The 25,806-nt window shown below is 43.2% G+C and overlaps 1 protein-coding gene across 2 annotated transcripts; it reads right to left on the bottom strand.

Annotated features, from left to right (window-relative positions):
- Nucleotides 1-429: 429 nt before the first annotated feature.
- hdac6 (histone deacetylase 6) lies at nt 430-18,612 on the bottom strand. Of its 2 annotated transcripts, none has more exons than XM_079526530.1 (29): nt 18,515-18,612; nt 17,957-18,054; nt 15,680-15,775; nt 14,610-14,695; nt 14,309-14,393; nt 13,607-13,647; nt 13,373-13,469; nt 13,077-13,174; nt 12,829-12,933; nt 11,432-11,500; nt 11,156-11,282; nt 10,939-11,004; nt 10,792-10,851; nt 10,477-10,566; nt 10,072-10,181; nt 9,563-9,630; nt 8,992-9,136; nt 8,739-8,867; nt 8,193-8,361; nt 7,798-7,997; nt 7,221-7,413; nt 6,184-6,333; nt 5,865-6,042; nt 3,649-3,731; nt 3,327-3,542; nt 2,347-2,511; nt 1,956-2,102; nt 687-815; nt 430-562 (listed from the first exon to the last, which is right to left on the bottom strand). In XM_079526530.1, the coding sequence occupies exons 1-29, from the start codon at nt 18,546-18,548 to the stop codon at nt 485-487; spliced, it is 3,312 nt and encodes a 1,103-aa protein (XP_079382656.1). In that variant the 5' UTR covers nt 18,549-18,612; the 3' UTR covers nt 430-484. The 2 variants fall into 2 exon arrangements, with proteins under 2 accessions (XP_079382656.1, XP_079382655.1); XM_079526529.1 differs by lacking the exon at nt 18,515-18,612 and adding an exon at nt 18,393-18,500.
- Nucleotides 18,613-25,806: the final 7,194 nt, after the last annotated feature.

Below are 25,806 nucleotides of genomic sequence, written 5' to 3'. Positions count from 1 at the left end.
ATGAACATAGTCAACATACATATATGAACTCTGCTTTTTTGTTTGGCATGCAACCTTTGTATGATTTTTTTTTCTTTCTGTGGGACAGTGTAGTCATTTGGTTGGACTGGATTTCCCACAAAGCACCAATACTGCTGGCATTAACTTCCGTAGCAACACATTTATTAAACCCTACATTTGTTGGCCGGATTCCCAAGGGCTCTACACTAAATAACTTTGCTGAAAATAGGCAATCTAGAAGCTCACATCACGTTGCGACACTTAGTGAGCATAGTGAGCTTGTAGATATTTTCGCCAATTGTTCGCCCCAGAATATGGATGCTACGGTTTAAGAGGTTAACATTGTCTTGAGGCAGACGGATCAAGGTAACTAGGATGTGGAGACTCTCACTCAGGTCTGACTTACATACACCCCCCCCCCCCCCCCCCCCACACACACACACACACACACACACACACACTCTCTCTCTCCTTCCACTCCTGCTCACCCCTCTCGGGAAAAAGGAGGAATCTCTTCTCCAAATTTGGCACAGTGAGCAGAGTTTTTGGCTTCAAACAACACCTAGAAAGAGAGCGAGAGAGACAGAGTTAGAAAGACAGACGAACAAGGGCATGATGACAATCTTGATATCGAGTTCTTTGATTTGGCCACGCACGCACGCACCCACACACACACACAAACCTACCTCGTTGTGCACGTAGCTTTCACAGCAGTAGCACCACACAGAGAGGTCTGCAAAGCTGAGGACTATGGGATGTTCAGCCACTGTGCCATGTATGACCATGTGCTCGTTGACATAGCGACCGCAGAACACCTACAGTAACACACACAGTAGCCATTTAAATGTCAGTCCAATAACCACCTAAAAAACCCTCTATACTTATAGTACACTTTACCGGAATGGGCTCTGTACTAGGTCCGCTCTTTTTAGTCCCCTTTCTTCTTTTTTTTATACCTCTACTCTACACACCAACTGCTAATCCTCATCTTCAAAGTGACTAATCACTCTTGAAACTAGTCAAACTCACACAAGACAAACATATCGATTGTCAAATATATATATATATATATATTTTTTAAATCAGTTGAATTGCCTCACAAGCGCATCCGTTATAATTCATCTTCAGGATACGGCCCGGGAGTCACCTGTAAGTTAACACCCCAATCGCCCAGGACGAAGTTCACCGTCCTTTCTATTAGTAACACCCAGCGGCAGGACGAAGTTTTATCCAAAAGACGAAGTTTATTGATATGAAAACGGATCGCATCGCTCTACACTACAGCCTAGGAGCGCCTGTTGCACAATCCTCGATGTTGCACAACAGTGGGACATCATCGAAAATGTTCCCCCCCTGTTTAGTCGACGACAACGAAAATCTTAAAACGTTAATAACTTGCGATCTAAATCATCCCGTCCAATTCTAAGAAAAGATCCTGTGTTAGACGGCCCCCCGCTGTCCAGTCGCTAGTCGCGTTAGATTTAATCATGCCTCCCGTTGTTGTCGATCGCCTTTAGAGTGTTTTGGCTACATTTAGCTGCTCCAGCCGGCAGCCACATCCGGTGTAACTTCTGGTCCGTCAGTAAAAGTGCTCCGTTGCTATAAATCGATTGGGCGCTATGATTTAATGGATTAAATAACCCTGGGCAATCAGAGTGTTAACCCATTTGGCTGGCCATTTGAAAGCCTTTAAAGCCATTTGTATCAGTTTGATTATTGGCATAGTTACAGCACTTACTGTAGGCCTTTAAAATAGTACTCGCGTTCTGTAGTGTTTACACACAATCAACAGAGAATGGAGAGACATCTATGTGCTACACCACCGGTACCCCCAAGTAGAGTAAGTAGTAGAGATTCAGATGGGGCAAGTAGGCAGATGAGAGAAGTACTTGCCATACAGGACGACTAGGCAAAAACATCAACGTCGGACCTTGGCAGATGAGATAGACATTTACCTGGTAGCAGATGAGACAGATCCAGTTCTCGGTCTCAGAGCCACAGTCCTGACACGGCAGGAAGATGTCAATACCTGCAGGTGGGAGGGGCTTAACAGCATCCAGGTGAGGACACCAGGAGAGTGGTTCTACCACATGCATGGTACTCTAGAGAGAGAGAGTGAGAGAGAGAGGAGGGGGGGGGGGGGGGGGGGGAGAGATCATAGAAAGAAAGTGAGAGAGAAATGGAGAGAACGAGAGAGACTTAAAAATGTAGCACTTAATACACGTTTTAAAAAACAGCTAACACAATTGTAGGAAAGGTTAAGAAACAACGATTCGTTATATTCACTTGCAACCCATACAAATGAGACACAACCCTAGGTTTGGGCAGTAAATGTATCGTTAGTACCCCGTCGTCCATGAGTTGACCACAGATCAGCTCCAGGGCAGTTTGAGGTTTGGACCAACCACACGCTCCCTCTGACCCCTGCTCTTCAGCGGATTCTGCCTCGCATCCACCGGAAACCACTTGGTCGCCGCAGGCAACAGGTTCTGAGGTTGTCGTGGCAACAGCCTAGGAAGGGGAGAGGGAGAGTCAGACAAATGATGCGATACATAGGTTGTGATGTTGTCACCTGGAGCTACACCTGACACTGATGAACGACGCTGCTCTGCAATACTTCAAGAGAATTCAACCACTTACGACCCTATGTACTTAATTAACTGGAGTATCCCAGAGCTCTATACTAGGCCCCCTCAGGTTTTCACTCTACACTAATTATCTTAGCCAATCTACAAGGCCACCTTGTAGACAGACCTACAAGGTCACCTTGGCTTGTAGACAGACCTACAAGGTCACCTTGTAGACAGACCTACAAGGTGACTGATTACCAGACGGCCTCTTTACGCCCCTCAGCTACAGCCACCTCTAAATGTTAAAAGATGTTTACTTTTTCTGAGTTGATGGAGTGGATGGTAGTGTTAATTTAACATGTTCATCTCCTTTGTATATATAGTGTTCGAATTTGTTGATGACATGACATATTATTGTGATTAGTTTTTAATAGATTCATAGAACCACAATGTAAACAAGTATCCAGGACCTTTATGTGTTATCCTTTTAGCCTTAATGTCTTACTGTACCATGTGCTGTTTACATTTCTGACAAATAAAGTAATCAATCAAAAAACACCATACATACATCGCAAAACATGCACCATAGTGAGGAAATGTTGGAAAACATTGCACTGTGAGGAAACGAGAAACATTGTTGCATGTTTCCTTGCTACATAGCAAGGAAACATCGTTTCACATTGCACGTTTCCTTGATGTTGTTGCAAACAAATGTGAAATATTTTTATGGTGACTGTCACTGCACCAGACAACAACCTGAGGCTGAGGTATGCCGACAGCTGATTGGTTCTCTTCGGAGGTCACGTCAACAGACTCCGCCTTCACTTCCTCCTCCTTGGAGCTTCTACGAGTCGCAGGGCGAACCTTCTGTCTGGCTCCCCCCACCGGGACGGATGCAGGGCTACGATTGGATGAAGTACTCTGACTGAGGTCAAGGCTGGCCAATCCCTGAGCAAGCTGATCGACACCGTCCTACAACACAACATCATCATTAGACAAGACAGACAGACGGAAAGACAGATATATACACAGACACAACAGCGACAGTCAGAGAGACAGATAGTTGGTTTGGACTGACCTGTGTTGACTTCCTGCCTTTCCCCTTAGAACCGCGCTTCCCACGATGCTTTGGGGTGGACAAGGAACGGATGGACTCTGATACTAGAGAGAGAGAGAAACGGGAGGGAGAAAAGAAAAAGGGGGGGAGAATAACAAATATAAAATATAAAGAGAGCAGGAAGAAGTTAACCTCGTAAACAATACTGTGTGTGTGTGTGTGTGTACACACACACACACACACACACACACACATATATACATATATACACACTTTGAGTGTGAAATGTATATGAATGCTGTAACTCATTATTACTTGCACGAGCAGACCACAAGTACTGTTTTCCGCATATGTCCGTGACTGCTTCGGCCAATTGGGTATGTGAATTCCCGATGACACGCTCGGCCAATCAGGGATTGTGTGTTTTTGGTGGTGTCGTTCGCCCAATCAGAGCGTAAATTGGCAGTCGATCGGCCAATCAGGGATTGATTGGGTGATGACGTAACTATGTATGTTTATCTATAAACGGACATATGTGGATGACGTAAGAAATTTGAGTTTCAAACGTATATATAGGGAACTAAAATATAACTTAAAAAGGTCCATGGATGCTGATAGTGTCCGTTTCTATTTACCCATTTGCCAAAGAAGCTTCTATTTACTAGGGCTGACCCAAAAAAATGTATTAATCGACGTTCGTTCGATAAGCACGGGAATCGATCTTGAAATAAAAAATCGATTATTCTATTAAAAAAAAAGCGGCCCATTTTGGTCCCATGCTTGCGCCTCGCAGCGAAAAGGAAAAATAAATCAAAAGTGTGGTTGCATTTTAAAATACCGTATTTGAATAAAGGTTATAGCCTACACGAGAGTGAAAATAACCGCTGGGAAAATCCCTAATTGAGAGAGTGTAGGCAAGCGCACCACAGCTCAGTGGACATTAAATATAGGCTACCATGTTTGATAAAAGTCATATAAAAACATTACTTACACCCAAATGAAAATATAAACTTCACAGATTATAGATCACTTGGAATTATAACAATCTGTTGAGGATTGCCTGAATATGACACTAGTGAAATCTCAACGTTTATCGATGCGCCATTGCGCTGAGGACCTTGCGGTGTTTTACCTATACTTGTGAGGACCTTCTTGGATTCACATGGTGAGTGCAGAATAGCTATACCACTTTGAATTAAAACAATCGTTGTGCATAGGCTGAGTATAATGGCACGAATGAAACTAGGCCTATAGATTTATTTTGGCGATGCGGAGAACTGATTTTGCCATTGTCAGCGATATCTTTTTTTTTTTCTTGTCTGAAGACTGACCTGTGACATCACTGTGAACTCCCATGCAGCAGAGCAGCTCCGACAGACCCAGACCAAATCTCTACTGAAAACACACCTTTTCTCTTTGGCATTTAATTGCACCTGATCGTATTATTTTAATTATGTAGCCTACTATTTGGCTGTGTTTTTTTTTAATGATGTATTTTTGTCTGTGCGCCTGTAGGCCTACAGCACTTTGGTCAGCTTCTATTGTTTTAAATGTGCTATATAAATACAATTTGATTTGATTTAGGCCTATATTGGAGCAGGTGCTGGCAAATAACTAATTACTGTAATGCCAGTCAAGTTGCCAAATGTCAGATCAATTAGCAGAGCGGAGCTGCTCTCACTCTGCACTGTCTGCAGCACAATGACTGCAGATCTCTTCTTAAAGTTGACTAATTATGGTTTACTTTCAACCATAAACCATAATATGATTGACAAACCCCCCCATTTTATAAGATGCCCCACAACTTTTGTAAAAAGCCTTAGCACCCAAACCCCCCCCCGTCGGGTGTCGAAGAGTCGACGATGGATCGTTTTTTTGTTTAGAAGCGTCGATCTTCAAAAGCGTGATCGAAGGTCAGCCCTATTTACCCATTTGCCAAAGAAGCTTCTATTTACCCATTTGCCAAAGAAGCTTCTATTTACCCATTTGCCAAAGAAGCTTGCATTGGGAAGTCCATGGATGCTGATAGTGTTTATGGGTTTCATCTTTGTTATATTTTCTAGAGGGAGGGGCGGTAAGTTGACAAGAGTCGGAGATAAGTTGCGCGCTCTGCTTGCGCACTGTGCAGCGCACATGTAGGCCATTCATGGCCAACTTGTGTGCGAAGCGCAAGTTGGCAGCTGGACAGAGTGCATTTCTAGTTGCCCTATTTTGGCACATAAACACACAGTCCTCACAGTGTATGCGCAGTGATGACCAGTAGGGGGAGTGACAGCGGATGACCTCGTTAATCGCCATGACAGCGTTCTGGTGAGGGGGGGCCAGAGGTGTTGCTAGAGGAGGAGGGACGTCTCCTAGCAATACACTGGTACACATCGCCATGGAGTCAGAGATGGACTGCAAGTTATACCCCCCCTAGAGAGAGAGGGAGACACACACAAAAGAAGCAAGGTTGTAAATAGTCTCATCTCTGTCGTCACCAGTAGACTGACTATCTTGCATGTGTGTGTGTGTGTGTGTGTGTGTGTGTGTGTGTGTGCTCGCAGGAGCGCATACCTCCAGGATGACGAGGACCTTCCCTCCAGCCAATGACATGAGGAGGTGAGTCATGTGGGCGTATCCTTCAGGTGTAACCTGATACCCTCCCAGGGGGTCTCCCCTCGCTGCATCAAACCCAGCCGAGATGATGACTAGATCTGGATTAAACTACAAACAGAGATGATGACTAGACCTGGATTAAACTACAAACAGTGATTATGACTAGACCTGGATTAAACTACAAACAGAGATGATGACTAGACCTGGATTAAACTACAAACAGAGATTATGACTAGACCTGGATTAAACTACAAACAGAGATTATGACTAGACCTGGATTAAACTACAAACAGAGATTATGACTAGACCTGGATTAAACTACAAACAGAGATCATGACTAGACCTGGATTAAACTACAAACCGAGATCATGACTAGACCTGGATTAAACTACAAACAGAGAGTATGACTAGACCTGGATTAAACTACAAACAGAGATCATGACTAGACCTGGATTAAACTACAAACAGAGATTATGACTAGACCTGGATTAAACTACAAACAGAGATTATGACTAGACCTGGATTAAACTACAAACAGAGATTATGACTAGACCTGGATTAAACTTCAAACAGAGATTATGACTAGACCTGGATTAAACTACAAACAGAGATTATGACTAGACCTGGATTAAACTACAAACAGAGATTATGACTAGACCTGGATTAAACTACAAACAGAGATTATGACTAGACCTGGATTAAACTACAAACAGAGATTATGACTAGACCTGGATTAAACTACAAACAGAGATTATGACTATACCAGGGGCGTAACTAGCGTGACACAGACAATGCAATTGCGTTGGGGCCCGTGGGCTTTGAGCACACAGCCACCCGTATCGCTGGTGAAATAGAATTACAAATACATACAGAGCAAATCATGCAGTGACAGTTGAGTTGACCAAAGTTTGGCAGAGCCCAGTGGTGGCTGGCTGCTAGCACACACCTGCCCCACCCCTAACAGCTCTGGTGTGAGTGGAGTGTAGGATTTGTACCTCTCTGGCGATCGGCATTACAACAGCGTGAAAGGCGGCCAGGTATTCGGGATCTCCCATTCGTCCTCCGTTCCACGGAATGTTGACATTAAACCCCGCCCCCTGGCGGATTCCCACCCTATCACAGCCTGCGTCCTCGGAGGAGGGGAAGAATGTTCCGTGGTCATAACGATGGAGGGAGATGTAAAGAACACTGAAAGAGAGAGAGAGAACAATGCAACTTGTGCTGGTTCTGGACAACCGGCTATCCGACGGACTCGACACCCTGTGAGGGTGTGTCGAATTTGAAGTTGGTGGGGCGAACAGTTTTCGAGTTACGTGGATTACAGACGTACACACAGAGACGTGGTGCATTTATAGAGAGATATAATAGAACTATTTATAATATTGTATATTATACAATTTAGGCATTTATACAACACTCTCATCCAGAACGACATACAAGTGTAAGATCAGAGTAAAAGGCATGAAACCCTAGTCAACACACTTTAGGGTTAGTTGTCACATAAATCAGAAGTTATCAACCTTTTGGGCTGGGGACCCCAACCCTAACTCTACTGTCTGGTTTCAGCCTCACCTCTTGTCCTCCTCGAAGATGTGCTGGGTTCCGTTGCCATGGTGGACGTCCCAGTCCACGATGAGGACTCTGAGATTGGCGGTGAGGGACTGGGCGTAGCGCGCAGCGAGGGCGGCCGTGTTGAAGAAACAAAAACCACAAGCTGTGTCTCTCTCGGCGTGATGTCCAGGAGGACGGACGATAGCTACGCCGTTACACACCTGAAGAGACAGACAAGAGAGTCAGTCAGAGGCAGACAGAGAGACAAAGACAGTCAGAGAGACAGATAGAGGCATACTGATGCATACTCATACAGATGTCATACGTCCACACGGTTCCAACATGGTTGTGTAAAAATAGACCCCACAACTCTTCAGTTAGAATGTTATGTACAGTGTGTTTGGTTGTCTTGTTACCTTCCCAGTTAGAATGTGTTGGGCCATGTTGAAGCAGCTCCCAGCAGCCAGCAGGGCACACTGGTAACTCTGGTTGTTGACAAAAATAGAGTTGAACTCCTGTCCCAGGCGATGCAAGTCTCTGGCCTTCATCTCCTCTGAAGACTTTATCAGGGAGATAAGAGACAAACTACACACACACACACACACACACACACGCACACGCACACGCACACGCACACGCACACGCACACGCACACGCGCACACACACACACACACACACACACACACACACACACACACACACAGTTTACAAAAACACAACAGCCTAATGTTTTTATCCTCCCCCCACAACATTTTGCAAGGAAATTATTTTACATTTACTAGTTCAGATTAATATATATTTTCTCAAATAATCTAAAATGATTAGTTCAGATGAATGTTATTAATTTATTTTACATCTACTAATCTACTAGTTCAGATTAATATCAGAAGAATCACAGCTATACACTGTACCACAGAGTATAAAATACATGTGTGTCTGTGTGTGCGTGCATTGTGTGTACCCATGGCACATGGCCAGTTCCTCCTCGGTTGCCAGACGGGATGGTATCCGTTGACAACGTTCAACCAGTCCTAGCTCTTCGTGCTTTGAGAAAATCCTAGAAATCCTCTGAGGCTGTTCAGGATGATGACTAGAGAGAGACAAAAAGAGACACAGAGACAGAAAGAAAGAAAAAAAGAAATGAAGGACAAGAGTCACAGAATGGAAAATGTACCAATACAAATGCTGACACGCGCACACGCACACACACACACCTGTCCCACATATTAAGATGTTCCATCATCTTCGGGTCATAAACCAAACCGGTTGTCAGTCCAGCAGACTTGGCAGGGCTGACCTTTGCTGTATGGTCGTCGTCTGTTTCCCTCAACACTTCACCTTCAGCCAGTAGACCACCTTCTACAACAACATAACTATTATTATTACATTCTATTATGATACTTTACATCAGTGTTTCTGTTTCCCAACCCGGGCACATGTGCAGGTAGTACAACATTTTAATCATGTTGCACTAAATCATAACTTGGATGAAAGATCCACTTTCATCTGTGAAATAAACACTGATGCCGATGTTGTCAAACCCCCCCCCCCCCCCCCAAAAAAAATACCGAAATATCGGCTTGCATGTGTTTTCTTTTCATCACTGGGACTGGGATCCCAGAATAGAAAATAATCGCACAATAATCCGTGTTAGTTAACTCTTGACAGTTACATATTCTAAGTATCAATAATTTAGCTGGGGACCCTATGAAAGCCCCTCAAGAGACAGTGGGGGACCCTGGACCCCAGGATAAGAACCAGGACATGAGATTTAGGTTTTGTTACCAAGTACTTGAAGACAGGACCAGTAGGGGTACAGGGCTGATATGGTGTCAGACAAGGACTTCAGAGCGCTGGGATGGACAGACAGACAGACATTAAAACGTCAAGCAAAGGCAACACATTATAAAATTACATTAGGATACAATAAAAACTAAATAAGTAAAAAACTAAACAAATTACTAAATGAAAGGCTGCAGCAAACAGAAAGGTCTTTAGCTGTGATTTAAAAGAACTAAGAGTGAGTGTGAGTTTGTTCCAGATATGTGTGGTGCTTAACAAGTTAACAACTAAAGGCTGCTGCTCTACGTTTAGTTTGATTCTAGGGACAGAAAGCATACCTTTCCCAGATTACCTTATTAGAGGTCTGGATGGTTCATGATAATCGCACAAGATCAGAAATGTGATCTGGCCCCTACTGTAGGTGTGCAGCAAGAATTACTCTAGTTCGTTTCCAAATACTACACAAAGAGGTTACTAGGTATTGTAGTATGATAGTGAAATATAAATATTACCTGGTACTAGGTGCAGTACTAGGAGCTACCAGGGCCGGACAAGGGTCCCCTAGTAGAGATCTGATGCAGGCTGCAGCGCCCTCTGCTGTAGACTGCAGGTTATATCCACCCTGAAAGAGATACCCAAATCTGTAGTTCATTACATTGAGGTACAAGTACAACCCATGGACATGGTGCTAGTATGTCGCCGGGACTGACCCCAATCCAACCCTTGATGCTTAAGAGCCAAGCAGGGAGGCACTGGGTACCACTTTTATAGTCTTTGGTATGATCCGGGGAATCAAACCCCAAACTCCCAATCTCAGAGTGGACACTCTAACCAGTACAGTGTGTAGTTCTTTATATTTATGTATGTAGTAGCGTGTGCAGTTCTTTATATATTTGTGTTTGAAGTACTTGCATTACCTCCAGTGACAGGACCACTCTTCCCTCAGCCAGGCCCATCAACATGTGGGTCAGGACCGACAAACACTGTGGACTGCAACACATCTCCCCCTGAAGGCACGCACGCACGCACACGCACACGCGCGCGCACGCACGCACGCACACGCGCACACACACACACACACACACACACACACACACACACACACACACACACACACAAAAAGTACTTTAGTAATAAAAAACAAACAAATGATAATGTTGATGGGGTTGGAAGTGAGAAACAGTTTAAACACTGCAACTAAATGTTTGATAACCAGAGCTAAAAATGTTTACCTTTGGGTCTCCGACCAAACAGTCAAACCCTGCAGCGACCAGGATCAACTCAGGCTGGAACTACAAACAACACAACACCTATTAGTATTACACGTGTGTCACTGTAGCGTAAGCAGTATATACTGTGTGTGTGTGTGTGTGTGTTACCTCGTAGGCTACTGGCAGTAGAAGCTGCTGAAAGGCTGCGATATAGTCTGCATCTGCCATTCCAGCCTATATTATAAACATACATGTATTGATCAGAATCAGAATATGTTGTACAGTAGTTCCAGAGCTCTGCCAGTGGGGGGCAGAGATGATTCAGTCACAATACACACACACAGAATAACATGATCACTAGTCTATCATCATTCGTATTATTGACCTTATTCCATGGCAGGTTGATATTGAAGCCTTGTCCTGCTCCAGTTCCAATAGCACTGCTGTCCGACTCTGAGAGATGAGGCCAAAATGTACCCTGTTCATACCGATGAACTGAAAAATATAGCACACTGAGGGAGAGACACAGAGAGAGATGTTAAAATTACATACATTATGACCTGTGAGTCAGTGTGTATATTCAGTGTGTGTGTGTGTGTGTGTGTGTGTGTGTGTGTGTGTGTGTGTGTGTGTGTGTGTGTGTGCGTGCGCGCCCGTGTACCTAGGGTCCTCTTGGAAGATATACTGTATCCCCTGTCCATGATGAACATCCCAGTCCACTATTAGAACCCTTGACAGATAAAGAAATGCAAAATAAACTAATTAACAGAAACTAAAACCACTTTCTGGAGTTACTGTAGTAATGTGATGTAAAGGGTCACTTTACACGTGCTGATGTAGCAATTAATTATGTCTCAGGTAGTGATTTATTTATTTGGGTGTGTCACTGCAAAGGCAGTGAGGTGGCGAAGAGTGGTAGGGTGGGAATCGCAATGTTACCGGTTTGATCCCGGCCTCGCAGTTGAACTGTCTAGGACAGTGGTTCCCAAAGTGGGGTCCGGGGACCCCCAGGGGTACCTGAGGGAGTTCCAGGGGGTCCCCAGCTAAATGATAGTTTGGAACCAAATGGACCATTATGGGTCTGTAACTCAGAAAGTGTACAAATGGACCCTAATGGGTCCATTTGGTTCCATTTGTACACTCTCAGAGTTAAAATAACATTGATTTTACAATATACATTGGGGGTCCCAGAGATAGAAACGTAATTAAATGGGGGTCTGTAGACTAATGCATGTCAAACTGGGGGTCCTTGAAATTAAAATGGTTGAGAATCACTGGACTACTCAGCCCCTGGCATATCTCTTCAAATGGGGGTCCGCAGGCTAATGAGTGTCATTTTGGGGGTCTTTGACATGAAAAAGTTTGGGAACCACTGGTCTAGGAAACATACACACATGAACTGTCTAGGAAACATACACACATGTACATAACATGCACTGTCTAGGAAACATACACACATGAACTGTCTAGGAAACATACACACATGTACATAACATGCACTGTCTAGGAAACATACACACATGAACTGTCTAGGAAACATACACACATGTACATAACATGCACTATCTAGGAAACATACACACATGTACATAACATGCACTATCTAGGAAACATACACACATGTACATAAGATGCACTGTGTAGGAAACATACACACATGTACATAACATGCACTGTGTAGGAAACATACACACATGCACATAACATGCACTATCTAGGAAACATACACACATGTACATAACATGCACTGTGTAGGAAACATACACACATGTACATAACATGCACTGTGTAGGAAACATACACACATGCACATAACATGCACTATCTAGGAAACATACACACATGTACATAACATGCACTGTGTAGGAAACATACACACATGTACATAACATGCACTGTGTAGGAAACATACACACATGTACATAACATGCACTGTCTAGGAAACATACACACATGTACATAACATGCACTGTCTAGGAAACATACACACATGTACATAACATGCACTGTCTAGGAAACATACACACATGTACATAATACGCACACACAGAATCCTACCGGCTGACGTTGTGTGTTTTCTGTGCATAGCGTGCTGCCAAGGCCACGTTGTTAAACACACTGTATCCATTAGCCACTGCAGACTGGGCATGGTGGCCTGGAGGTCTGAGAGAGAGAGAGAGACAGAGAGACAGACAGACACACACGTTAATGTGTGGTGGATAACACCTGAAGACATTTATAAAACAAATGATTTGTGTCACACACACACACACACACCATGTATTTTGATAAGATTAGACTCTTACCTAGCAACAGAGAATCCATTGCGGAGTTCAGAGGTCATAACCTTGTCGACGAGCTGGAGAAGAGAACCTACTGCTGACAATGAAACCTGAAATGTCTCCTAGACACACACACGCACACGCACACGCACACACACACACACACACACACACACACACACACACACACACACACACACACACACACACACACACACACACACAGTATAGCAGGTCAAATATGAAATGCAAATCAAAACAATCTTTGTAAAGCAGTGTGTGTGTGTGTAACTGTGTATACAATTACAATCTATACATACAGTGTGCAGGTAGACAGAGTCATAGTTGTCGGATAGCTTTTGAAGTTCTGACTCTGTCATCGACTGAGTCGACTTCATCAGATCAGCATACTCCTTACTGAAGAGGATGGGAGGAGAGATCAGGACAGGACAGTTACAAAAAAGAAGATACTTACATACAGTAATAGTGATGCTACTGACACTGATCTGTCAAGAATGGCAGATCTCTTATTACTTAGAGTAAATCGGACTCACGTGTGAACAAGCAGCAAGTCCTCTTCACTGGCTGGCCTGGGCTGAATGGACAGAATGAAGGGAGCGAGGGAGGAATGCCGGAAGGGAGGAGAGAACGATATAGTGAGCTTTAACAGTAACAACAACACACAGAACATAGCATGACAAGAGTCTCATAAAATGTAACGTTTAAACTGCTAAAATCATAAACATTGTGTTTTGCCTTGAACAATGATGGAGCTCTTATATATAATGCTACCTGACCCATGTTTTGGGATGAATTCATATAAAACAAACCAGCTCTTTAGTAGCTGTACTCAGCTGAAACCGTAATAATGCTGTCATCCCACAGCTAAACCTACACTGATCTTTAAACTTCTTTCCTATAATGACATGCCCAAAATATGGAGTCCAGGTTGAAACTGGTTAAGTCTGTCTGTGGGTTTTACAGATATGTAACCACTGAAAAGTATTAACAAGAGCTTGTGACTAAATCACTGCAATGATTGGACCCATTGCCTGAAAAGTAAACAGCAGACAGCAATGATGCTTACTGTATGATGAATAGAGGAAATGGATTTCAGAGTCAGACCCCTAGGATGACTAGCTGGTGCCACAGTGGGGACCCTTTTAAATAATTCAACCAACCCATCATGAACCAATCAGTCAATCATGATCCAATCAAACAAGCATGACCTAGTCATGTATTGATGAATATCAGACCTCCAGAGAGACACAGCGAGACTGCAGTCCTTGTCTCTCCAACTCCTCCATGATGGATGTGACTCTGGCAGGACACTCTGGGTGACTGGAAACAGACACAGACAATAATCACGAGACAGACAGAGACAATATTCTAATGAGACAGCAAGAGACAATATTCTATCATCAAGGCTGAACTCGGGTCTAACATCACTAAAATAGATGGTCTGTTTGCATTACTGCTAATCTAAAGGTTGTTAATTACTGACGAGGGCTGCTTCAGTGTCGCCCACCCACACTCAGCCATGCACAAGTTTGTTACCTGGGATCCCAGAGACATTTGTGCACGGTGAATATGTCGCCATAGACTAAACCTGTTCCACTGGCAGGCTGTTTGTTGTCTAGACCCTGAAACACACACAAACACATTGGATTAGAATAATGTGATCCCCTACACACTTGTGATCGAAACGTTACCACTTTCAAGTAAAGATACAACTGGGAGCAGTAAATTGGTGTGCAGACTCTCAGAAATTGCCTATTTACAAGCTCACAATGTGTCACAGCACTGTGCATTGTGAGGTGGTAGATCTGCAACTTTCAAAGGATATTGCGTTTCACAAGCAACCTTTTTCTTTTCTCCAAATATGGAATTTATGGATTAACCGATTCCATGCCGTTACCATAGGCGGGATCGTGAGGCGAGTGCCAGTGAAATGTGCGACATAAGCAAAGAAGAAGAGCCACATCCGCCCGACCCGGAAGTGATAGCCTCCATATATGTACTCTAGCCTCACTCTAGGCTGTGTACTAACTCGCAGTGGATTCATTTTCTCAGCACGAGCACAAAATAATGTTTTATAAGGTCCCAAACATGATACGTTGTCCCCTTTTGAGCAGAAAAAACACTAATAATAGCCATGTGCGTGTGCACGTGTAACTCGGATTATCATGTAGGCTGTTTCTACAATGGGAGGCCTGTGAAGGCTAGCAACGGAAGCGAAAAACAAAAAGGTACCAATACATGTTTTAATCAAATCTCGTGTATGGCCCAGATGGTAATAATAGCTTTCCTCGAGATATCTCGTGGATGGCTTGGATTGGGTTAAAGTGATCACACTTCTACATTGGATATACTAACTAAAGCGATGGTATTGTCTGAGCTTACACCTATCCAAATTCCAGTCATCTCATCGAAATGGCAATTAAGTACTGAATATATTGGTACATTTATACATACCATCCACACACACACACACACACACACACACACACACACACACACACACACACACACACACACACACACACACACACACACACACACACACACACACACACACACACACACACACACACACACACACACACACACACACACACACACATTACCAGGTTTTGTAATTGATCGGTCAGCTGCTCATGTTCTCTGTTCTTCATCCTTCCTCTCCTCTTTGCCTCCTGCAAACTGGATTTATTACTGGCACACTGAAACAAACAGATCAGTCAGAAAAGAGCAGACCAGTCAGTAGAGGCCCAGCAGACAGACTGGAGGGACAAGGAGTATAAATGAGACCAAACTCCAACAACAACGTTGATGATTGATAGAATGGAAGTGGTCATCCAGGTTACTTAACCTGCTGCATCTTAAATGTTTCACTGACACACACATGCACACAGGCACTCACACACGCACGTGAGCACGCCAGACCGATCAGTTTGTGAATGCACAATCTGTAGTGCATGCTCGAATCATATTATACACAAATGAGGGAAGAAGAATTCAGACATCAAAAGTATGAGTGATTTTACTCGAGTGAGGACTGAGGAGCCAAAACTTACATGACCTGTCAATGCAATGTAAACCCAGTCTGGCTCATTGAACAACAGGGATTCACATCCCTGTTTTTATACCTGCCCACAGCTACAAGCAGGAAACATGAGGGTCAGATTGATTTGGTCAGATAACAAGCTGAAGAAACAGTCACTACTGTCTTAGGACAGTGCTACGCAAAGTACGCATAACTGAGTCCTCACTAAAGAGGAGTAGTTCCAAAAGGTAACTTCCTTTGAGGCAAACTCCTAGAATACAGTTCAGGGAGAAGAGTTATTTAAAAATACTTAAAAGATACTTTTATAAAGGGATATTATTCAATGTTTACTTCTCAGAATTCCTCGACATAAAAAGTCCAAGGCAATAACAACAAAACTACTACGAGCTGCAGTCGTAGATATATTCCTATTACCCAAAATGCAGTGTCCCAAAGCGAAATATTTTCAACACCTTAATTAGCCCTTTGCTAAATCCCACCCCAAAAAGCGATTGTCCAATGCCAATCCAAATAGTTTAGCAACTGTTGCTATGCAGGTCAAGCTTTCACCACCTCATAGCCATAGTCAATGTTATTTTGCATGGCCCCTGTTGTTGAATATTTACACGACTGACCCACCCAGGTGATGGCAATACAGTAGTCCGTAGTCTTACCGCGCAACATGAAAACTCCTGTTGGGCGGTTGTTAGAAGTTGATTTCTCCCTCAGTCATTTCCTCATATTTCTAGTTTATTTAAATAATGTCATGCACATTTGCCCAGTGCGTAGCCTATTGCAGGCCTGGTTGACTAGATTTAGAAGACATTTTGAAGGTTTTGCTTCTAAAATGATCCATTATTTATATGGAGAAATCCCATAATTTAACAATGGGTGAGAAGGACAGCTTGACCTGTCTCTTCGCTGCTAACGTGCCTATTGGACAAGGACGTGTTGGGGAGGGACTTAGCGAACGGCTAATTGTACAGGTCCAGCTCATCAGTCAACAGTGGCTGTGCTAGAAATGCAGTTTAATGATTGGATTAAAAGCTTGACCACATTAGGCATAAACAATAGTAATAGAGGTCCTACATCCTGGACACTGCCAAAGACACCAAGAGCTGCCAGCCAGCAAACTAGTGCTGTGGGAACCAACACACGGGCACCGGTCACGAGGACGTCCCACGCTAACATACGTGGATGTAATCAAGAACGACGCAGGAGCGCAAAGTACCAACGAACTGGTCAGATGTATGGAGAACCGGGATGACTGGAAACGACAATAGAGGGCTCGTTTGAGGACGACCTAGATGACATCCACTGGTCCTAAAATCCCTGGAGTCTGGATGCAATCTATACATTTATCTTATTTTTTGGGCTTTTCTGCCTTAATTTGATAGTGACAAAGTAAACTGACTGACAGGAAATGGGGGGAAAAAGATGGGGAGTGCCACGCAGCAAAGGTCGTCGGGATCGGGAGTAGCAGCCTAGGTGCCCGGACCACTGGGCCGGCCCGGCCACATTACATTTGAGTACAGGTGATGGGTTTTGTATTTAGTGCCTCCTTTACCATGCAGTGTCATGGTAATCAACACGCCACTCCCTCTAAATGGAAGCAGTATTTGTATTTATACTGTATAGGCTACAGTATAAAGCCCTGCTCGCAAAAAGAAAATCCCTTTTTATGGCACCACATTTTTAAATATTATAAACTCAAGAATCTTTTTTACAAGATCTCGAGGTTGGATTAATATAAACACCATGAAACGTCATTTTCTATAATACCTGAAATTGTGGGGACAAACAATAATGGTGTCCCCCTTATTTCAGTGACCATGACACACACACAGTACACACTTACACCAGGAGACAGTCTTGGGGAGCGTCTCGCAGTCTTTGGTCCTCCTCCACCTGCCTGAGGTTCTGGTTCTAACCCAGAATGCATCACTGCTGCTGGGTCTACTCCGTTTGACACACACACACACACACACACACAGTGAGAAACAGGAACGAACTGAGGAACAGGGGTGATGAAGAGTATGTGTGGACTACCGGTATTCTTCTAACATTATGATACAATTCAGTGTTCTTTAAAACAAACTATGATCACCCTCTCAGAGTTAAATTAACACTGAGGATTTTAGTATTACTGTGCAAATTTGCAAATGTTTGATGTCGCTCGCCAATTAACAATTCTGTTAGCTTGTAGATACGTTTCTTTTCGGCAAGCAACCCCGTCGTACGTTGAAGTATAAACAAGTGTCTGCTGGCTAAACAACAATGAACCCTGAACTAACATGCATTAAACGCGTCTAAATGTCTGCATTCGGCTCTCATTTGAACACCAATGTAATCGATAACTGGTCAGAACGGACGAAACCATTCAATTGTAGAGAAATAATGGCATAAAGTGACTTACTGGGCGCGAGTTGACCAAAACAAATACGTCGCATACAAAATGCGTTTAGCCTAGGAGGAGGGCGAGACTTGATGATGTCACCCACATGAACGCCTGGTGACGCGAGATACATTATCCAGAAAAATATTCCAATCTGAAATAAATACACATTTTAATTTAGTTTAAAAAGAAATTTTTTTTTGAAAAGAAAAGTCGATTCTAAACTACAAACAATAGGCTATATAATAATAGAAAGATTAATACAAAAATATATTCTGATGTAAAAAAATAAAATAATGACCTGGGTTAGGGACCCAGGTTCGAATCCCAGGTAGGCCATGAAAGTTATGGATTTTATTTTATAGGCTATTGCTTTTGGGTTGTTCCTTTTTTTTCTTTTTCTTTTACATCGCTTCCTCATGTGCAAAACTCGATGAAGATAGAATTGTGATTCTGATCTTCTTCAGAGCCAGAGGAATACGTGTACGGTAGGTTCCATTTATTCAAATCAGTAGAAAGGATGGAAATAAATAATCTTTGTGGTGAATTAATCTGACATGAGATGAAAACAATAATTATGTTGGCTGGTCTGGTGGGAGCCCATGGGCCGGTGCATAAAACTTACACAGCTCACAAAGTGCTGGTGGGGCAGAGAGAGGGGGAGGAGAGGGAGAGGGGGGAGGAGAGGGGGGATTGTGAGCGAGAGAAGGTGCATGGAGGGAGGAGGAGGGATGGAGAGCAAGAGATAAGAGAAAGAAAGAGGATACGAGGGCATGTGGTGGAGTCGTGTTATATGGGCATATAGCGACTAACGGATGATCGTGTGTGTGTGTGTGTGTGTGTGTGTGTGTGTGTGTGTGTGTGTGTGTGTGTGTGTGTGTGTGTGTGTGTGTGTGTGTGTGTGTGTGTGTGTGTGTGTGTGTGTGTGTGTGTGTGTGTGTGTGTGTGTGTGTGTGTGTGTGTGTGTGTGTGTGTGTGTGTGTGTGTGTTGTGGTTGCTAATCTCTCTGTGTCATTTAACTGGCACCATTTCCCCACATTGGCGCCCCGAAGACCGCCATCCTCCACCACCACCTGCACGGCACCCAGAGAGGCCTGCCTGTGGAAGACCACCAAACAGCTCCCTCTTTCCTCTCCAGGCCTTTTCTACTGGGGGTCCGGAAAACCAACAACAGCCTGCTGGGTTGCATAACGCTCTCCCCCCAGTGTGGCCAACAGTCACTGATGGAGTGGGGAGGGGTTCTCTCTCTCTCTCTTTCTCTCTCTCTCTCTCTCTGTCCTCCACTCGTTCAATCTTTGAAACTCTGGTTTTACTGTAAACCACTTTCTACACGCAGGGTCGTGACCCCAGTTTTTGGGGCCGTGAGGAAATATATATTTTTTTTAACTATACCTAAAAAAAAAGATGTTCAGGTACAAAGTACAAACCAAAAATAAAAGTACTTTATGTTTCAGAAAATGTCAGAAAATGTGAAAACAATATAGCATGCAGAATTGCAGATACTGTACATGCACACAAATCTTGGCAAGCTTTGTGAGAAAAGCATAACCACAGAACACATTATTAACAGAAACACATTATAAGTAACACACGTTATACATAAACTGCACCTCTATCACACATTACATGATAACTTACAGCCAAAGCAGACAGAAAACAAAACATTTGTGTGGCATCACTGGCATGAGTGACCCTGTGTGACACAACAGAGGAACCCATTGGCTATTAAGAACGACAGACGGGCGCACGCACGCACGTATGCATGCACACACCATGTATACCCCCCTTGCCACTTGCCCGTCCCAATTATTGCTGGTATGTACAGTATATGGGTGCGGGGAGGGGATTTGGCTCACATATTGTATATAACCTACAGTAGCATCCTCTCTGACTCGCCTATTTAATCACTCTGCCATCTGACATTTTGTTTTATAAATGCAATTTTGGGTCATGGGTGGGATGGTCAACTTGGAAGTAATTAAACCCTTTTATACAATAGATCAGAGACCCGATGTTTCACTTAGACTTCGTTGACTGCGGGGTCCCCCATGGGGCCTGTACTTGGCCCGCTCCTTTTTACCCTCTACATGGAATCTCTTCAACAACAATAGCTGAATGTTCGCCTATGCTGTCACTGACTATTATGACTATTATGACATGCCCAGAATAGGGTTCATGTGGTTAAACATTATGTGTGACATACGTGAATGTTGGACTGAACGGTGACTCAGGTGTGTGCTTTGGTTAGAGTCATAGTTCTATCTAACTTTGTGGTTAACAGGCTCATGCAAACAGGACGAGGGTGATTTGCATAAACGGCTAGCTACATTTACATAATGGAACAGAACAATAAAATAACCGTGTGTGAACAATGTGATGACAATCCATCATTTAGCTCAGTTATTAACTTCAAGTCTCCCATAAAGAGCAGGCTGAATAGCAGCTGGACCTATCCGTCAATTAGTTGAATTGCAACAGGTTCCTTTTACAGTAGCCATGTTGTTCTTTGCTGTTGAAATTACATGAAATCAAATGAAATGAAATGAAATCTATATTTACCCAGGGTATCTGGGCTAAGCTCAAGAACTTGTTTCCAGCCAGGCCCTGCTCATAGAACACATTTCATCGTAGTGGTTCAATGCCTTGTTCAAGGGCACTTCAGCGGTGGTAATTTTAACGTGTCGGACGGCTGATTCGAACTAGGAACCTTCCGGTATCAAGACCGCGCCGCTATCCGTTCGGCCACCGCTGCCACATGAATGTATTTGTTGTGTATTTTGTCCTTTTGACAGATATGTACAATACAAATACTATAGTCATATACAGTATGCATTTTTGTCAATAAAAACTATCAATCAATGTAAAAGGACATATTATTCTTACAAATCATTAATTTCATGCTTCTCTCTTTCTCTCATAAAGTGCCTACTCATTTCTCAGATTTATTCAAAAACGTGTTTAATATGGAAAGTAATATCTAGATTTTTCAGGACGCCTCAAATAGTGGCCAAAATGGGTCCAAATCACTCGAAAAGATGCTGGAGGGACTGTGGAGCACATATTGGGAATCATGCTCATATATTCTGGACATGCCCCAAATTGAGACCATTCTGGAGAGAGGTATCTGAAGCATTAAAAGAAGTTTTCGGTCAAAACATTCCAGAGGATCCCATAGTAATGTTGTTAGGAATGTTGCCGGAGGGTCTGGAGGGTAGAGCCAAAATATATTTATTGCATGTGCTGCTTACAGCGGCCATCAAATGCATTACAATTAAATGGCTAAAACCAGCCCCGCCAACATACAGTATGTGGGTGGAAAAGGTATGGGACATTTACCAGATGGAACAAATTACTTATGCCCTGAGGCTTCAACCAAACATATTTAGTAAAAGATGGAGTCCTGTACTGCCTCTACTAATGAGGTAGCAGGTTTCGGAATCTCGAGTAATGACTCACTGAATACACTTCTCCCCAGACCTTCTGATGTGCTCATACTCTTTCCTCTGTCTCCAGTCATGTCTGTTCTCGGTTTTGTTCACTTCCGATTGTGGTCGACGCTCTGTTGTTTTTGTCTCGCTACTTATTTCCTTGTTTTATGGTGAATACTTGTAGTATTTTATTTCCTTGTTTTATTGTGAATACTTGTAAATGTATGTGAAGTTGTTTGTGTGTATGAGTGTATAATATATATATATATTTTGTGAAGGTATGAAACAGCTGAGGTTGTGTAAAAAAAGAAAAAAAGCAGTTGTAAGAAAAATGTATGCTTTTAATTCTGTGAAGTTGCCTAAACTGAAATAAAAACAAAGTAAAAAAAAGAAAAAAAAAACGTGTTTAATAAAAGTGAAACAATATATATATCACTCATAATATCACTCCACAAATTAAAACAATCTGCTATTTGCAAACAAACAAGCCGCCAGTATCTGGATAAAGGAAAGGGCATGCTAATGCATGGTGTAAATATCACAGACAGACAGACAGACAGAAACTGGAAAATTAAATTACAAATCGCTAACAGCAGTGATGGAAGAAGTATACTTAATTTTTTTTAAATAAAAAGTATCATTACTACAATGAAAAATACAAAAGTAAAAGTACTCTGATACACAGAAATGTCAATTCAAAATGTCTAAAAACAATTTGGAGATAGCTAGACAGATCTAGAAGCTCACAATGTGTCACATCATGGTGCATTGTAAGCTTGTAGATCGGCTATTTTCAAATGGCCGAAATGTATAGGGCTGAACTGGTTAATGTATTGTAACAATGATCTAAAGTGTTTTAATAACTAAAGTTTTCAAATAATGTTATGGGACGGGCCCCAGCACTAGAGTTATAATACCATTTCGACCAGTGGTTCTCAGAATGGGGTTTGGGGACCCAGGTCCTTTTGAAGGTTAACCCATTCTAGACGGGAACCCCTTTTGGTGTTTTAACTAAGCATTATGTTATACTTTAGCTATTTTTGAAAAATCTTAAAAATGCGGCACATTTTGAATATATATTCTTTCAGAGCGAACGTTTTTTTTATTTTGACGTCAGGCCTAAATGGACCGAGGTGGAATAGCTTACTTGGTGGAATAAAAGATTTAGAAATATCGAGAAACATTTTCTAGCCTTTTTGAAAAAATAAACAAACACAAATCTTCTCTTATGGGAATCCCTGGCACAAAATCATTTCAGTTGTTTCTTTGAGAACTACTGATTTAAAACCGCAGCATACTCCAACCAAACAAGAACTTATTTTCAGGCTTCGGCAAGTCAATAAGAACAAAAGGATCATGACAACGCCTTCGTGACGTTCAGTTCATCATTTCTAGCCAAACGTGTGTCAGAGAATACGCTTATGATTTGTTTATTTTCCACAATCTGCCAGCAATGCACCATATGGACTGTTTTGTAGAGAGGTTTTGGTTCCATTTGCACACTCTCGGAGTTATACAGTACAGTACACACCAAACTGGTGGTCCTTGACATAAATAAATAAATAAATAAATGTTTGAGAACCTCTGCTTTTTAGACTACATCATGGTGCGAGCCAAACCAACTATGGGAGGAGAGGGGCTGGAGAGGAGAAAGAGAATTAAGTGATGGAGGGAGGGGGTCAAAGGAGTGTAGTGGAGACAGAGAGAAGGAGGCAGGGTGGGGAGAGGATGAATCCATCAGGGAAAGAGAGGAATGGATGTAGGAGGAGGAAGACGAAGTTAGCAGCATGTTAATGATGGCTTCCTCGGCGGGCGGGGCCAGTCTGGACAGCTCAGTTTCTGATAGGCCGCCCCTCCTGCTCTTCTTTCCCCTATTGGTCAACTTGCGTTTTCTGCTTTGGATTCCTTCCTTTTTCATAGCCAATGGCCTGTTGACCTAAGGAGCAGCAGAGGATTGAAAATTGAGTGCCTCCACTCCGGCATTCCAAGTGCTTATGAAGGTGGCCGGGGATCGAGTCCCCAGTTCAAATTATTCTTATTTTGGGTGGCCACGGCCTGAAAAGGCTGAAAAGCAGTGGTGTACGTGGTTTATAGTAATGTAATCAAATCAAATCAAATCAAATCAAACTTTATTTATAGAGCACATTTACAAAGACCAGAAGGTCAACCAAAGTGCTGTACATGAACATATAACAAGCATACAATCAACACAAACAATATAGTAAAACAACATTGAAGCAACACAAGTATTTAGACAGGGTAACTAGGTCAAACAACATTGAATGCCAGGGAGAAAAGATGTGTTTTAAGCAAAGATTGAAAAGCCTCTAAGGAGCGGGCAGACTTAATGTGTAGGGGCAAACAGTTCCAGAGTTTGGGGCCGGCCACTGAAAAAGCACGGTCGCCTCTGGACCTGTAATTAGAATTTGGCACGGTCAGGAGCCGCTGGTCAGCTGACCTCAGGGCCCTGGCTGGGGAGTATGGGTCCATTAGGACCGATAGATACAGGGGGGCCAAACCATTAAGGGCTTTAAAAACAAATAATAAAATCTTAAAATCAATTCTGAATTTAACAGGTATAGCCAGTGGAGTGAGGCAAGGATGGGAGTGATATGATCACGCCTCCTTGTACCAGTGAGGAGGCGAGCGGCAAGCTGCAGGCGTCTAAGGGCAGACTGGTCCATGCCTATATATAGCGCATTACAATAATCGAGCCTAGAAAAAATAAATGAACCTACATGGTGGAGTTTATAGTACAGTCCACAGGCATTGCAGACAGGATCTCCAGTGATGTTTCTCCTCCACAGGGTGGTGACCGTGGTCAGACAGTTGGCACACTGCGTTCCCTGTCTGCTACTCACCCTCTATGAACACGCACGCACGCACGCACGCACGCACGCACGCACGCACGCACGCACGCACACACACACACACACACACACACACACACACACACACACACTTTACAAGTTGACATGCATTACAATGTACTAGACCTGTACGTGCCCATCGCAGTCGGCCACTGACCTACTACTTGAGAACGATGAAACTTGGGAACCTATAATGATATACGTTGTCATAGCACCCGTGTTAACTGTCAGCCGGTGTCCCACATGGAGATCTGTGTATGTGCCTGTGTGTGAAGACTGCAAACTGAAAAGTGTACTTGGCAATCAATTCGGCCCACTGGCAGAGCCTGATTGGTTGAGCCTCAATTGGCTGAGGCAGAGGCTGGAAATTGCACAGGTGAAATGAGTTGGCCTCATTAGGCCCACTGGCAGAGCCTGACCAGAGCCTTTTGTGGTGGTTCTGGAGAACCGTGGGTCCGACCGACTCGATACCTGGCACTGCACTCCCTGTGGGGGTGTGGAACGCGTGTGTCAAATGTGAAGTTGGTGGGTCAAACGGTTCTCGGGTTACGTGCATTACAACCGTACACATACATACAATGTTATTGGCCCTTTACTCTTTACCCTTTACTCAGGCAGACAGACAGACAGACAGACAGACAGACTTACAGGTTTCTTTCTAGGTGGTATCAGAGGTTGGTTGTGTGCGTTGGTTCCACAGGTGATACAGAGGTAGTGTCCTGTCTCAGCTTTATGCCACAGAAGAGACACCGTTGCTCCACAGTTAACACAAACACGCTCCTCTACACATGCACGCATGCACGCGCACACACACACACACACACACACACACACACACACACACACACACACACACACACACACACACACACACACACACACACACACACACACACACATTACAGTCAGTGCTTCATCAAATAATAAAATAATAATAATAATCCATGTGTAAATTTGGTCAGTGCAAAAGTGTGAGTGATCTTTGGCATGAGAAGTGATACTACATTTATCATTC

This window comes from Electrona antarctica (genome assembly GCF_951216825.1).
Source record: "Electrona antarctica genome assembly, chromosome: 2".
Taxonomy (NCBI): domain Eukaryota; kingdom Metazoa; phylum Chordata; class Actinopteri; order Myctophiformes; family Myctophidae; genus Electrona; species Electrona antarctica.
Note: the sequence above shows the minus strand (reverse complement) of the source record. Positions and strands in the feature narration are given on the sequence as shown.

Coding starts and splice junctions, on each gene's coding strand:
- hdac6 (XM_079526529.1), bottom strand. CDS start 18,432: ATGAGAGCCGAATGCAGACATTTAGACGCGTTTAATGCAT. Junction 11,501..12,828: donor AAAACACACAACGTCAGCCG/GTAGGATTCTGT, acceptor TTATCTGTCAAG/GGTTCTAATAGTGGACTGGG. Junction 11,005..11,155: donor TCAACCTGCCATGGAATAAG/GTCAATAATACG, acceptor TTTATAATATAG/GCTGGAATGGCAGATGCAGA.